Source organism: Microtus oregoni, unplaced genomic scaffold (genome assembly GCF_018167655.1).
Source record: "Microtus oregoni isolate MIOR12 unplaced genomic scaffold, Mior012 000000F_ref0000247, whole genome shotgun sequence".
Lineage (NCBI taxonomy): Eukaryota > Metazoa > Chordata > Mammalia > Rodentia > Cricetidae > Microtus > Microtus oregoni.
The window spans coordinates 71912087-71928373 of NW_024543059.1; the positions used below are offsets into that span (position 1 = coordinate 71912087).

Sequence of the window (16287 nt, forward strand, 5' to 3'; positions counted from 1 at the left end):
AAAGAGTCAGAATTAAAGTTTAAGAACTAATTAGTTATTTTTACACTTTCAAACACTTTCTACACATTTACTTAATCACTGCTATTGTTAGCACTTTGAAATGTGTGGAGTATTAAGATAAATATTTTCACCCAAACCTTTCAACAAGTCAGTTTCAGGGTAGAAGCTTTTCAGAGAAAAGACTGATCAGGAGTTAAGATATACAAAGAAATCTTTATCCCACAGTTTATTTGTATATGCATTATAATCAGTTTATTTTTTTATAAATTCTTCATACAAGCATTTTGAGGTTGAAGTTAAAACTTCAACTGGTTATAAATATTTAAAAATATAAGGAAATGTGCAGGAAGTATGAAATACTGCTTGGTAAATTTGTTTCAGCTACACACACAGACACACAGAGACACAGATACAGGCATACACACACATACAGACACACATGCACATTAAGGATTCTCAATTTTCTGTGCCATGAGTCAAGGTAAAATCCCTTCATGGCACAATTTACTAAAACACTTTCTCTAGTAAGTTGACCATGGCTCACACTGAAGTTATTTGGAAATCACAAACTGAACTTGATGAACTTAGAGTGGAGGAAGAGGGAGAGGAAGTGACCAGCAGTGCACACACAAAGTTGGATAGGGAGGGAGGGAGGGAGGGAGGGAGGGAGGGAGGCAGGGAAGGAGGGGGAGAGAGAGGTATTTGATAGGAGATGGAAGAGAGGGTTAATATGACTAAAATACATTGCATGAAATTTGTGATAAATTCATAAAAACACTATTTTTAATCCACTCTTCAATTTTTTTTAAAGATTTTTATTTATTCTGTGTACAGTATTCTGCCTGCAGGCCAGAAGAGGGTAGCAGCTCTCATTATAGATGGTGGGAGCCATCATGTGCCTGTCAGAAATTGAACTCAGGACCTTTAGAAGAGCAAGCAGTACTCTTCACCACTGAGCCATCTCTCCAGCCCCTTCAATGGGCTTTAAACAACACATTGTTAATAATAAGTATGCCAAGGAGAATGAAACTCTATCTTCTTTTACATGAGGACATGGAAAGTAACTGCACAAACACAAAGCTGTAGTCAGTTTCAGTAATTTGTGCAGACAACATTTACAACAATTTATGACCACCAACAATTTAAGAATGCCATCTTGTATTCTGTCCTTTCTGCTGGACTTTATAACTTTTCACCCCCTGCTTTCCTAACGCCCAGGTGTACTTACATCAGGAATGAAGCCAATCTCATTAAGATGATTACTCAGCTCTGGATCGTGGAACGCAATCATCTGAGAGAACACGGTCAGGTACTCTGAAAAGACAACAATGCTAAAGACCATCGCCATCTTCACCAACTACCTCAAAAACTAAAGTGAGTGAAGCATAGCTCATGCTGACTGAGAAGCTAACTGCTCTACAAAGCAAGGGTACTTTAACAAATAGTTTCCATTCTGTTGCTACTTCAATTTCAATGCTAAATATTAAACAAACACAAATAAACTGTGCCACAGTTTACTTTTAGAGCTATCTGTTATTTCTCAAATCACAAATTAAACACAGGATGATTGATGCTTTCGAACCAAACAATACAAATACATTTTCTCTGGCGACAGCAAATCTGTTTCTCTTTGACTGAAAGTCCTAAAGCTGGGAAAGACCCACAACTAAGGAACAGTGAAAGACAAGCAGGCACAGGAGAGTGACTGTGCCCCCAGATTGATTTCTATATCAAATTTCAGCATCTTTTTTACTTGTAAAGTTTTTCCTACCTGTAAGTCTATGTTTAGCATATGTAGAAATATCAACTTCATTAACTATAACTAATGGAAAGTAGGTAAACAGTAGGCTGCCGCGCCCCGTGCCCCGGTGTCTGCGCTCTGTGCGCTAGAACCCAGTTCGCGAGCTTCGGGCAAGGGGCTGGAGGTTGAGAATACAGACAGACGCAGAGACCAAGACCTTTTAACTCTGATAGCAGAGACCAAGACAGACCTTTCAACGCTGATACCAAAGCAGCAAGAATGCTCTCTTTACTGTGTTCAGGGGCAAATTATATAGAGATAGCCACGCCCCAGCCAAATCCACCAGAAACCACTCTCCTGCCATCAGGAACTCCTGAAGGTCTCCTGCTCAGAGCAGCTGTAGGCACTCAGATCAGGGAAAACAAGTTGTTTACAAGAAATTCAGGATCTGGGGTCTCACTGCTCCCAACAGTAGGCAATTGAAAATATTTTTTTTTGTTGTTGTTGTGCCAGGGAGAATCTTGGTGGGAAAAAAAGGAGGTTCAGTGAGATATGTTGTCTCAAAAGATAATTGGAGAGTGATTTAGAAAGACATTCAACTTCACCTTCCAGTAACCACACGCATGGACACGTGTACATGTAGACGTGCACACACCACACACACATGTACGTCCACACACATGCATGTACACGTGCACACACCACACACGTATGCACACATGTACACATACACACATGTACACGTGCACACACCACACACATGTACGCACGCGTGTACACATACACACATACATGTACATGTGCACACACCACACACGTATGCATGCATGTACACATACACACACATGTACACGTGCACACACCACGCACACATACACCACACACACACGTATGCACGCATGTACACATACACACACATGTACACGTGCACACACCACACACACACGCACGTATGCATGCATGTACACATACACACACATACACGTGCACTGTAGATGGTAAAATGTCTTTGTGCATACAGGTAAGTACTGGAGAAGCCAGGAAAAGTTAAAACGCTGGCTTATCTCTTGAAAGGAAGGAGATATTTATCTGTCTTCTCTGAACACTGGGAAAGGTAGTTTACAACGTGGTGATTCTTTGCTATTGGTAGATCAGGCTTCACCTAAATCCCCCAGAATATTATGCTTGTTTATCCAAGACTTTGCACCCTAAATCTTGAGCATTCTTCTGCATCCATAAAACCATCCTTATGAGAGATGTCACATGTACTTTACAACAGCCTAAGTGACTTCTGTGTCATCACAGACCAGGACAATTCCGAATCCCACAGGCATTTTGTTTACCTCACTCATTCTCCCTAGATCCTGACTTGAACACTGTTTCTGAGTCCATAGAAACCATCTTTATGGAAAAAGCCATAGGTACTTTGGAATGAGTTCCAGTGTAAACATGTCTTAACCTTTGTTGTGCATATGGAACTAACTTAACTGTTATCATAAAACTTTTTTTGCCAAAATTGTGCTATGCTTAAACTTGGCTAAAATAAGTGACCTGGAGTCAGACTTTTTAAGTTTGAATCAGTAATGGCTAAGTTGAGCTAACCTGAGTTTCATTCATGTCTCTGTGGATCATTTTATTGCCTGCTGTTGAGTTTGCAAGGACCTCCCAACACACACACACACACGTGCACATGCACACACACACACACACACACACACACACACTTTATTTATTTTAATCTTATTCATACAAGTCATCTGGTTCAGACATGTAAGAATACATTCATACTTTCCCCATTGATTTAACAGGTTACTAATTTTACCAATTTATTAATGACATTCTGATGGACCTAAATAAGATTGTAGTAGCATGTGCTCCAAATCAGAACTTCCTTTGCTTATTAAAAAAAATTAAAGCCTGTAATCGCAAAACCTTGGGAGTAGAGGGAGAAGACTGTGAAATCTAAGACATCCTGCACTGCAAGGCAAAGAAAGAAAACACAGCAAGACAAATGAGCTCAATTTCGTTTTTGAAATTGAAATCAAAATAACTTAATAAAAATGAAAAAAATCTCAATTTTCTTCAATAACATAATTGATTTTTAAAACTGAATTATTTGATTAAATAATCTATAAAAATAATGTTACCCCACTTTATCAGTTTATACAAGCACTTGTGTTATTTCAAGAAACAGTAATAAGTAAAAGTAACTTATTTTTTCTCAACTAAAATTGTTCCAAATTCTTGCTTATAAATACCATGCATGCTTTTAATAGGCATCATCAAGTCATTCAAAGGAAATGCTAGTGTTGTACTCTATTCAATGATATAACTCAATCCTATCACTGACCTAATGTAAATGTTGTCTATGCATTCTAGATAAAGAATTGCTGCCCAATTAACACATTTCTTGAGTTACTCTTCATTCTTATACAACAGATTCCAGTTTATCCACTGCCCACTTTTTTCCTGTCTCAGAACAATATGGTATAATTTCAATTAGCTTTGAGAGAAACAAATCAAATTGAAGATCTAGGACATATTTGAATGGTCTAGGAAATGTTGACATTTAAGTTTTTTATAACTGCTTTCCCATCCTCCCTTATGATATATTTATAATTTCAATCTACAAGAAATCAGATGTATGCAACACCAGCCACCATAAGTACTCAATTGTATATTGATAAACTATAGTTATTAACTTTCAACTTCCAAAAAGCATGTTCCAATTTAAAGCAGAAATTCATGCCTCAGGCAATTCTCCACAGCTATGCTTGGTTTATTAAACATCATTCCGACTCAAGTCTGATAAACTTAATTACTATCGGATTTATGCAGCTAATTAAGGAATTACTGAAGAAACCTCACCCATATTTTCCTTGTGTTCTGCCAAACACCAGTGACTGGATTTATACTAGCATTCACACACCCAAATACACAGATATATACAAGTACACCATTTGTGCCTTATTGTATTGAATATAACTTCACATTGATCAATATAATCTATAAAGCTGGCAAAGTTTGGGCTGTGGAGAACAAGCTTTCAAATGAAGCTCAGTGTGAGCTCTTTATTTCAGGGAGAATATGAAAGAATATATGTATAAACATATATTATTATGTATAAAAATATACGTAAACCCATATTACAAGTTCTCCCATAATAGAATTTAAAGTTCCATAAAGTAACAAAAACCCAATTGTACATATCCTTAGATTTGATTTGAGAAGGAAACTAAAGGTAGTTACAACAAAATATAACAGCGGTTAGATTAAAACAGAATATTCTACACATTTAACACTACTGATAGTTTTTAATATATATATATGTATTTTAATGTGTATGGGTATTTTGTTTACATGCATGTCTGTATAACACGCTCACGCCTTGTGTTCAAGGAGGCAAGAAGAGGGCACTGATTCATCTGGAGCTGGACTTAGATATGTGAGCTGTCATGTGGGTGCTGCGAGTTGAACCCAGGTCTTCTGGAAGAACAGTGCTCTTAACTATTGAGCCATCTTTCAGCCCTGACTAACCATTTTAAAGGAATATTAAAATGATAAAATACTATAATTATGCAGGCGCACACACAGAATATTGTAAAATAAATAAATATTAAAAACAAACAAACAAAAAATACTATAATTATGAGTTGCAAAAATGATAAAAATATGAATCATGATTCTTAAAACAGTATCAAAGGTAGTATTTTCTAAAGGTGAATATTACTCAGTTTTTAAAATTAAGATATTTTACAATCAACCCTAAAATCTCAAGGGTAGTTTCTAAACTACACCATAAAATCACATATAAACTTCCTATGTTTTAAAGAAATCTTGTAGTTTCAGTTTTTGAAATGAGGTATACAATGATAATGAATTGTGCCTTCTAATTTCTGTTTACTAAAATTTATTGTTCTCTTTTACTTACTATACACTCTGTAATTACAACCCCAAATGAAACTGATGTTAGAATTTCACCTGATAATATCATAGTTTTTGGCCGTTTATAAATAAGCCATTTTGTTTACTTAAAACATTGAATGGTGTATATGAAAGAGGAACTTTCCAAATCTCCACTAAAGTATCCACATTGGTTTCCTCTCTGACCAGCTTCTCAGCATTGACTCTCTTAGCTGGGGAAAGCAGAGATGAAGGACATGGATGACAGATTCAAGGCAAGTGATTGTGTCTGCTCACCATTCAGAACGGACTCTTAATTTGCCATCCATTATCATAATATTGTTAGTTCGTCCTAAAGATGATGGTAGCATCAGCAGGCAGAAACATGCTGCCAGTGGTCATGTATGCTTCCAATTCCATCATGCCAGAGGCAGGAGGAACAAAGCCTGCTTGACCAAATACCAAGTTTCAGACTAGCCAGTTTACAGAGACAAAACCCAAACCAACCAAACAAAACACATACAAGGTATACAGATGCCAGCATTCAGGAAGCAATGAAGTCATTTCCACTAACAATGTGGCAATAAAGGCTTGAACTACTTATTAGAAGCCAAAGAAGCGGCACAAATTTTTATAACTACATGGGAAGAGAGGGCTCAAAAAATAGAAAGAGAAAAATGATTTGTTTTAAAAATGTGATGGTGTCAGGGATTGAACCAGGGCCTCACACATGCTAAGCAAGCACTGTACCATTAAATTATCTCCTCAGCCCAAGAAAAGTAATCTTTATTTAGGGTTATATATGCAAACAATCTTTTTTAAAATAGCAAGCAGAATTATCTAGTAACCTTTCTATTTAGAACAATTTCTATACTGGAAAAAAAAGATTAGTCATATGATACAAGAAATTCTTGCCAGACTCAAATACTTATTCCTTGCTTTCTCTATATAGCCTACCATTAAAGCAAAATATCATGAACGGCCATTAAACTGCCTTCTCTAAATCACGACAGTGAAAGTGACTTTGGCCCTCCCCCGCACACCTAGTGTGTGTGGAGAAAGGAGACTTATTTGCACACATCACATTTGGCAGCTACAGTTTTTCTCCTTCCCTCTCTCTACGCCAACGCCTTGCTGAAGTCTGTGTGGTGGGATCATGCATCCTAGTTTGCATGGTTTGGCACATAGCATTTGGCATAGTTACTGCCATATTTAGTTTTCAAAAATACCTGGATTTACTCATATTTTTACCCATATTCTAACCAAAACAACATGTTACTGCTATAAATGACAGAACATCACTATGAAAAAGATGCTGTCCCTTCCCTTAAAGGACTTAGAAAAATATACATCTAAACAGAAAGTTGGAGAAATTTTATACCCTAAACTTAGATGGTATGTATCTTTTCCATTCTGACCTTTAGCAGCTGTATCTTTACGGTGTGAATACACCACAATCTTATAAAACAATTCAAACATGCTTACTGCTGTGCCAACATTCATTGCTACCATATGCATATACTGTGAGCTATCAAACACTCCTCCAAAATAGTTTGTTTTCATTTTAGTTGGTAAAGACAAAGAGTAAACTTCACATTATTAAACTAATACGTCTGCATCTGAACTGAGAGCAGATATTAGTCATTAAGACTGTCACAGAAAAGGACTATAATTCCTTGTGAATTTGTAGGAATAAATTCTTTATACTTCTTCCTGGGTCTTGGTGATGAACCATCAACATATGCTACTGGGTCAAGACTATTATCCTGAAGTTAGTTATTTTTGCTAAGAAAAAACAGTACCATATGAAGAAAAGATTGGTTATTTTTGATAGAAATTTGTCCTATATAAAGACAGAAAAAGTCATTTGCTTACCTTGAATTACATGTGAGTTGTCTTTCAAGAAGAAGTTATACAGGTATTTGGGAATAAAAGCAGACATGCATGCATAAGCTAAGGCTAAGAAAGAATAAAGCAAATACAAAATCAGTTAATAGGGTAATGACCAGCTGTTATTCACTCAGCACAATATTTTTGAGTCTACTATTAAACAATAAATATGGTAATAAGTGCTAGAAACAGAAAAGTATAGGAAGAAAAGCTTCTGCTATTTAAAAATTGAGACAATAAAAGATAAACATGCCAGTAACTTCAATTTCAAACTACTGTGGCAATCATTGTGCCACAATAGTAAAATCTTTATTGCCTGAACTTTATTTATTTTAATTTCTAAACACATTATTAATGTGTTAATTACTAATGAGGTACTCACAATTAAGCCTCACAATCCTTAATTACTACTGATCCAGGCAAGATTTCCAGAGTTAGGAATACTAGTCATAACCTGTACTTTCAAATACAGATATTTTATTATTCTTGGATCGGTGTCCCATAATTGGATATACCAAAGTAAACACAGCAAAAGCTCAAGTGCAGACTAATGAGTAAAGATATCAGAATAGTGCACTATAAAATCATTCAGAGAGAGAAATGGAAGTTTTTGGAGATTATGCCTTCTCTACTCAATTCCGGAAGCTTCTGTTTCTTATGATAACATATGAAAAATGGGTAGTCTAAGGTGAGATACTTATATATTAAAGTAATATAGGATAGAATACTGCAAGTGTGATGTATTTCAGAATTCAAAATTTGATTCTATTGAATCTACCAAATACTATTTTAAAAATCCATTATAAACGGTCCTAAAATGGAGGGACAGAAAAAATCCTGCAATTAATTAATAGACTGTCAAACAAAGTTTGGCAGAACTAGCACATGGGCACTAGTCCATGAGAACAAAGCTGGTACCACTAGCATGAGGGTATGAGTTTTGAGAACAAAGATTGGCAGCACTAGTATGGGTACCAGTCTGTGAGAACAAAACAGACAGAGGATCAATCACCTGATCCATAAAGTGTTGACGTAGTGCAGAAAAAGAACTAAGAGGTCTTTATCAAAGAAGTACAATTGATATAACGTGGACAGGATGCCTGATAAGGGAGAGACCTTGATGATATTGATTGGTTTATAAATTATTTGGAAAACATACTTAACAGCAATTTCTAGAGAAGTCAGAATCTTCTCCCAAAATCTATAAAAATTATCAAATTATAAAAGTTATCAAAGCAGGTAAATTAATTTAGAAGAATTAGCCTAATTTCCACCAAACTTTTAGACATAAACTGGTGACAAGGAATACCCTTCAATACTAATTACATTTACTCTCTAAGAGAAATTAATTTTATTTCACTGTATTTTATGATACATATAAGGTAAAATATAAAAATTTTAAGACAAGAACTTCTATGTTTGAGCCCTATATTTAAGAATAATATGCACAATGATCTCTCAATGGTAAAAAAGCTTACCTTCGTTGTTGAAATTTAGATACAGGAATGGAGCGCACAGTGAGTCAAGACCTGATGTAGATGAATTGAAGCAAAAAGGAAAATGAATACATTCCATTTACTCAGTCTTGCATTCCTTCCAAATGTTAAGCATTTTAAGTACATCTACACAGATGCTTGTTCTGCATCTTCCATATCATCAGTATCCAAAATAAGTCAGTTATTATTAATCATACATATGATTATGAGGAAAAGAGCAACAAAGCAATAGTGACACATGAATATGTTAGAGGACTTTACGTCACAATTTTGCCTCAAACTGTATGTGAACTTGATAATTATGTGGCCCCTTCAGGTATGCTTTCTCATTTAAGAGATGGATCTTTGCCATAAGTGCTTTTTCTTCATGTTATAAAAAATCTTTACAATTAGTGAAAATATATACAAATACAGATTTCTTTTATTGATAATAATGCTATTCACTTATTATCATTTTGAATGAACACACAAAATATATCTACAATGGGTTCAGAGGATATAGAACGTCTCTGAAATGTGCTGGGCAACAAATAATCAAACCTTTAGGAGTAGTAAGTAATCAATATGAAACTCGAAATCAAAAACCACTGCTTACAACAAAACACTCAAAAATAGGGTTGGATTGAACAGGTTCTTCATTCATAAACTAGTGATCATAAAGATAATAATGGCAAATGCTAAAAATCCAGGATTAGAGATATTAAAGATACTAGGGAGAAAAAGGAAACAACTAAAATGAGCAATTTTAAGGTGATAGTCTTTTCCTAATAATTATAGGAAAATTAAAAAAATTATAAAAAATAAAAAAATTATAGGAAAATAAAAATAAAAAATAATAAATATATTAGGAATGTTTAAATAGTAACATTCTCAAATAGCCTGATGTCTTTTATGGTAAAAGTTATTTCACTACTTTGATAAGATTAAAATTGTTTCCATAAGATTAGACTCTGCTTTCCCAATGCCACCTCAAGCTGCCTATTCTTAAATATCATGTAAAATATTTTCTTTAAAGCATTTAGAACAAGTTTGCTTGATAATTTATGTAGAGTTAACATCTTCAAAATGCACTGGAATTTTAGTGTTTTATTCCCCCTCAAAATGAAAAAGATTTGAAGAAATGTCCTAGTAACTAACCTTGCCAGTATACAAGATCAGGATGAGAAACTACCCAAGCTTTCAGTACACGCCGGAACTTTGCATGACCTTCTGGGGATGATAACAGTTCATCATACTGATGACAGCGAGGAATATCCACTTCAATCTATAACCAGCAAAGCATTGAGATATACTGTAATGGATGATCCTACAGAAGCCCTAGTTTCTTCAATAAATGAGAGAAGAGATACTTTACAGACTATTTCACCTTTAAAATCTGTTGATAAAAGTTTTCGAGTTTTTCAAAAAAACTTCGGAAATATCACACATTAGGTTCTGAACATATTAACTCAGGCAGTGACAGAGCAATAATAATGAAAGGAAGAGGATTTTCCTCACTCCTTTTCACATTTAAAGAATTAGCAGAATTGCCTTAGGAAAACCTTACTTGTCTATCTGTGGGAATTGGAGTGTCTTTGTCAATTGCTTCATACTTGGCATGAATAGCTCCCTGCAAAAAATAAGACATCAATTTATTATATCCTTAATAAAATGACATTGCACATTAATATGCTGAGATCTTAAGTATTTCAACTTTATAATTTTTCTACTTTTGGAATATTTGCATAAAACTTACTGGTACAGTATCTCTAATATAAAAGATGCAAAATCTGTTATTCAGCAAGATGTCAATATTCAAAGCTTTTAAATTTCAAACTTTTGGATTAGTGATGCTTAGTAGGAGCAACCTGTTTCATATAAATACCTATTTTTGAAGACCTACCTAATTATAGTAAATGTTAGCTGGGCAGTGGGGGTGCATGTCTTTAAACCCAGCACTCAGGAGGGAGAGACTGGTGGATCTCTGTAAGTTTGAGGCCAGCCTGGTCTACATTATGAGTTCCAGGACAGGCTACAAAGGTACAGAGAAACCCCATCTCAAAAAACAAAACAAAACAACAACTAAAAAAGCAACAACAAAAAAATTCTTCACATTTTTGACCATGTATGATGGAGGTTCTATTGTAAGTGACATTTGCCATTTCGGTGAGGTAGACCTTTACCTGGTGTGCTACTGCACACCTTTAATCCCAACACTCAAGAGGTAGAAGCAGGTAGACACCATGGCTACAGAGTGAAACTTTACTTCAAAAAGAAATAAGAACAAGCAGAAGAGCCCCTTTGAATTATATACATCAAAAGGTAAATGACACAAGTCACATAGCTAGAGAGCATTCCAAAATGTTGTTTTCTATGCATTACTAACTCATAAATCAATATTTTCATAAAGACATTATTTTAGAGAGAGGTTTATCTTAACAGAATCTTTCTGTTAACATTGGAAAAGCAAATAATATACTTTTTCAGAAGAATGATAGTACTAGGAACATTTGGGGTAGGGTGGATACCCTGTAATTATAGAAACATTAACCTCATTAACATTTCTTAGTTACAGCATTACACAAAAATTATCTAAATACAATAAATTTTATTCATGTTCTATAGAATCACACATGAAAAAGTTTTTATTTTTATGACTTACTATAGTGGTAGGGAATGCCAAGAATTTAGTAAAATTAGTTGTTGGATCAATTTCTTTGGGATATCTATTAATAACAGCTTTGGAAAACCTGACATCATAAGTCTTTCTGGACTACATTACTAATCATTAATATGAGGTAAGGAAAAGCAAGAATAAAGAAAAAGAAATTCTGCCAATAGAAGTCTACAAAGATTAAAAATAGTTGAGGCAGCCGGGCGCACGCCTTTAATCCCAGCACTCGGGAGGCAGAAGCAGGCGGATCTCTGTGAGTTCGAGACCAGCCTGGTCTACAAGAGCTAGTTCCAGGACAGGCTCCAAAACCACAGAGAAACCCTGTCTCGAAAAACCAAAAAAAAAAAAAAAAGAAAAGAAAAAGAAAAACAACAACAACAACAAAAATAGTTGAGGCCCCATACCCAGGAGCAGTAGACAAACACAATGGATTCTATGTTTTTTTGAACCCTTGTTTTGTTATTATCATTAATAACAATTGGCATAAAAGAATTATCAACTTGGAACACCTTGTAAGTTGCAGTTATATTGAAAAAGGGGCATACTTCATAAGCAGGATGGCAAACTTTGGCAAACTTCTAACTGACACATATTCATTAGATAATCTGCTCAAAATAATAATGATATTTATCATGGGAATTGATAAAATATTAGGGCACATCAATAGTTGTATTTTATATTCTATTCTCTTTATGTATTTTTCTACTTAAAATTGTCAAATATTCTGATGTCCATATTTCAATACATACTTTCCTATTAATACTGTAAAATTCGATGGGAAGTTCAGTTTTCGGAGACAGGGTTTCTACATGGATTCCATGCTGGTCTTGAACTTGCAATCTCCTGTCACGGTACCCCAAGCACTTGGAAGGGAAATATGAGTCCCTACACCAGCAGCAATCTTTTACCTTCTTATTCTTTTTATATACTACTCATCAGTTTACAACTTTTTGCTTTCTTACCTCTACTCCCAGAAGAGCAGCCCACGTTAAACCCCTCATAAGTGGAGGGATGTCAATCCTTGCTTCTTTCCAGATTTGATTTTTTTTATAAGGATAAGCCTATGAAAAGATAAAAATAGTCACAAAAGGGCCTGGGTGGTAGCTGAGCTGGTCAGTCCATGCCCTCAGGGTCGGTTCACTCTCTCCTGTGGTTAGGGATAGGGCCATCTCTCCTGAATTCAGGGGCCACCTCCCTGTGAGGGCGGGGGGTTAGCTCTCTTGCTGTAGTGTTCAGCTAGAGGCAAGGTCAGCTTTCCTAGGGCCAGTGAAGGGCAGGGCCAACTAGCATGACCCTCTGATTTCATCTCTATGATACCCAAGGCTCCCTGAGGTGACACGGGCCTTGAGTTGGCCCACCCTAACATCTATTTCATAGGACCCCCTGGAGCTTGCGAAAGGACTGTGGGTATTGTTCTAAGGACCTCCGAGACTTGGGGTGGCCACAGGATATCCAGAGGAGTTCCAGTGAAGATTCAGTGATGATAGTGTACCCGAAACCTGAGGCCTTGAACTAGACCAGTCACTCATTGAAATGAACATTTGCTAGTAAAGCTGATGGGACAAAAAGGTATACATTATGATACACTGAGGCCACCAATGCCACTGGAGGAATGACGAGGTTTGGAGAGACAGGTAAGAAGGAGAAGCAAAGAGGTTTTGTTGTTGTTGTTTGCTTTGTTTTATTCTGTTCTTGTTTTTGCTTGCTTGCTTACTTTGTTTTCTTTTTGGGGGGGGCTGCAGGGTTGAGGAAGGATATAGTGGGACCAGGAGGTGGGGGGAATTGGGGTGTATGATGTGAAACCCCCAAAGAATCAATAGGGAAGTTAAATTTAAAAAATAGTCAAAAGTAAAATCATATCATATATATTTAACCACCCACAATAAAATAAAATTAGAAACAAATCACCAGGAAAAAGTTTGAAAATAATACAGACACATACGAATTAAACAGTATACTTCTGAGTTATCAATGGATCCAATGGCAACATTATGAAGGAAATTAAAACATTTCTTGAAACAGTAATAGAAACAGCATACCAAAAAGCCTATGGTATACAGTAAAATCAGCTCTATGATGAAGTTCATAGAAATCAGTAACCATATTACTCAAGAAGAAACATTTCGCATCAACAATATATAAGAGGAACTAGAAGACAACACACAAAATCAAAGTTAGAAGAAAAATTAAATAATAAACATTAGAAAAAGAATTAATAAGACTGAGTTCATGAAAATAGTACAAAGATAAATAAAATGGCATTAAAAATGGAATATTATTCAGCTCCCAAACATGAAATACTATAATTTATGAGAGCATGAATAAAACAGGAAGACATTACGTTAAATCAAATAATCCAAGCAAGGAAGACAAATACATATGGTCTCACTCATATGTGAATTAGAAGAAGAGAAACATTAAAAAGGAAAAGTGGTCTCTTACAAGTTCAAAGTAGAGACATTCAGTGTAGCTAGTAGAAGCTACAGAGGAGAGTGGTGAAGGAAGGAAGAGGCTCAGTGTGTGCAGTTAGGGCAATGAAATAAATACTAGTGTTCTACTGCACAGAAGAGGGACTACTATAAATAATGATAGTACAATATATCTTATAATAAAGCCACAAAATTGATAACTATTTTGCCACAAAACTTAACCTTTCTGAGGAGCAGGTCGGGGAAAGGCGGAGGAGCAGGAGGAGAGGAGGAGGGGAAACTGGGATTGGTATGCAATAAGTAATTAAGTAAGTAAGTAAATAAATAAATGGTAAATGCTTGAAGAATCAGATTAGCTTATTTTGAGTTGAGAGTTGTATTTCGTACACTGGCACCTTGTAAATATGTAAGCTATATGTGTCAGCTATTTAACTGACACGTGTGACTAAATGGAGAAATGCCCAGGGGGTAAAGGCACTTGCCTAATGATGGGTGTTTAATGCATGGGATCCATGTAAAGGCAAAAGGAGAGAATGGGCTTCACAAAATTGGTTTCTACATGCATACTCTGGCACAGATGCCCAAATATATAACATACACACACAATAATAAATAGATAACATACATCATATAACACAACAATAAATAAATAATTTTAAAATAATAATTAAAAGGAAAATAGCATCAATACAAAAAATAGAAAATGTTTCAAATTGCCAGGTGCCACCTTCTAGTCTGGACACTTTGTAATATACACTGGTGATAGATTTGAAGTATCCTTTAATACATTTCTAAGATTAATAACCACTAGGTCTGGTTTTATCTACACAGATCAATATATAATTTGACCCTAACCATCTCCAAAAGCTGAGTAACAAAATTAAAATCATGAGCTAATTCTACCTGTTTTTAATCATCCCTATCTGTTTTGTGCTCTGGGCAGATTGTAAGTGACTGAAAATGAGGGTTCTAGTGTTAAGAAGATAATGGGCACAAGAACCTTGTACATTCCTTGTGGTATAGAAGGTATGCACTGAGCATAAGCTACTTGACTTCTTATATCTAGCACATTTGTCCTCCTATAAATCAGCAGTTTGAAGGGATTTCAAGAAGGTAATTATTAGAGCACACAGAGTACTCAACAAACACCTTAAAACTGCTTTGTGAAATGTTTCCAATCTCCTTTAAAAGGAGAAGCCTAGTTTTCCAAGCCCATGCTGGCCTTGTTAATGATGTGGAAGAATATCCCATTGTAATTGTATTATCATTTCTTGTAAAGGTGAGTTTAGTATTTTGTAGCCTAATTGTATTTATATTTTGTATTCTATTTCTCTCTATCAAAAATTGTTACTTTTTCCTATAGACTTTTGTGCCTTATTTAAAAATTATATTAATTATTTATGTAGGATGATCTTTCACATTGTCACCTTTGGAACTTGTATCAATTCTATAAATTAGAAAGCTTAATTAGAAAGGAGATAATAAGAATTTTTTTTCATAATTTCAAGCTGTAAGGATTAACAGCATTAAAGGACAACTCATGGACTATCATTAACACTTGCTATGTTACAAGTCCTACCTTCAGCAGCCTGTCGAAGAGAATAATTCTGTTTAGTTGATATTCCGTATCCCTCTCTCTGATGATTAAAGGCAGGGTAGCAGCTGCAGATAACTCATTATTGCTGTTTGAATGAGGTAAATTCGACTGGCTGTAAAGGAACAAAAAAGGAAAAATACTGACAAAGTCATTATTCTAATAAATTAAAGCACTACTTCCTATATGTTCAATTTAAAATCTACAAGCTTCTTATTAATCTAATAGAAACAGGGAACAAATCAAGTAAAGCAACATATACTCACTCATCTTCAAGTAATGGATAAAAAGCTTCTCCTCCAACATCTTTTAATCTCTGTGAATTTAAAAATAAACATTCATAAATCATTATATTAGGTGGCAAGAGTAATAACTACTTAAAAGAATAGTAATGCAAAAATTATGAATTCACAACAGTCCAAAGAAGCAAAAAATATAATCCAAAAATTAGTTTTTTCCATGGACATGCAAACGCACCATACTTCTGGCAAGGGTTAAACACAAGCAAGATCTTCCTTTTCCCCTCTATAGGCATCATTCCCACCATTTCCTCACATGCAACACCAGATTACTAACATAAC

General features: G+C 35.2%; 1 protein-coding gene across 3 annotated transcripts in view; it reads right to left on the reverse strand.

Annotated features, from left to right (window-relative positions):
• The window catches only part of Tbck (TBC1 domain containing kinase), a 140195-nt gene that overhangs the window by 74864 nt on the left and 49044 nt on the right, over window positions 1–16287 (reverse strand). For all 3 annotated transcript variants that reach the window (XM_041649645.1, XM_041649626.1, XM_041649635.1), the window contains exons 13-20: window positions 15973–16022; window positions 15692–15821; window positions 12646–12744; window positions 10577–10639; window positions 10168–10294; window positions 9013–9063; window positions 7520–7603; window positions 1229–1314 (exon numbers count right to left, since the gene is read on the reverse strand). In XM_041649645.1, the coding sequence (XP_041505579.1) occupies window positions 1229–1314; window positions 7520–7603; window positions 9013–9063; window positions 10168–10294; window positions 10577–10639; window positions 12646–12744; window positions 15692–15821; window positions 15973–16022 (690 nt within the window). The remainder of the gene's footprint in view (window positions 1–1228; window positions 1315–7519; window positions 7604–9012; window positions 9064–10167; window positions 10295–10576; window positions 10640–12645; window positions 12745–15691; window positions 15822–15972; window positions 16023–16287) is intronic.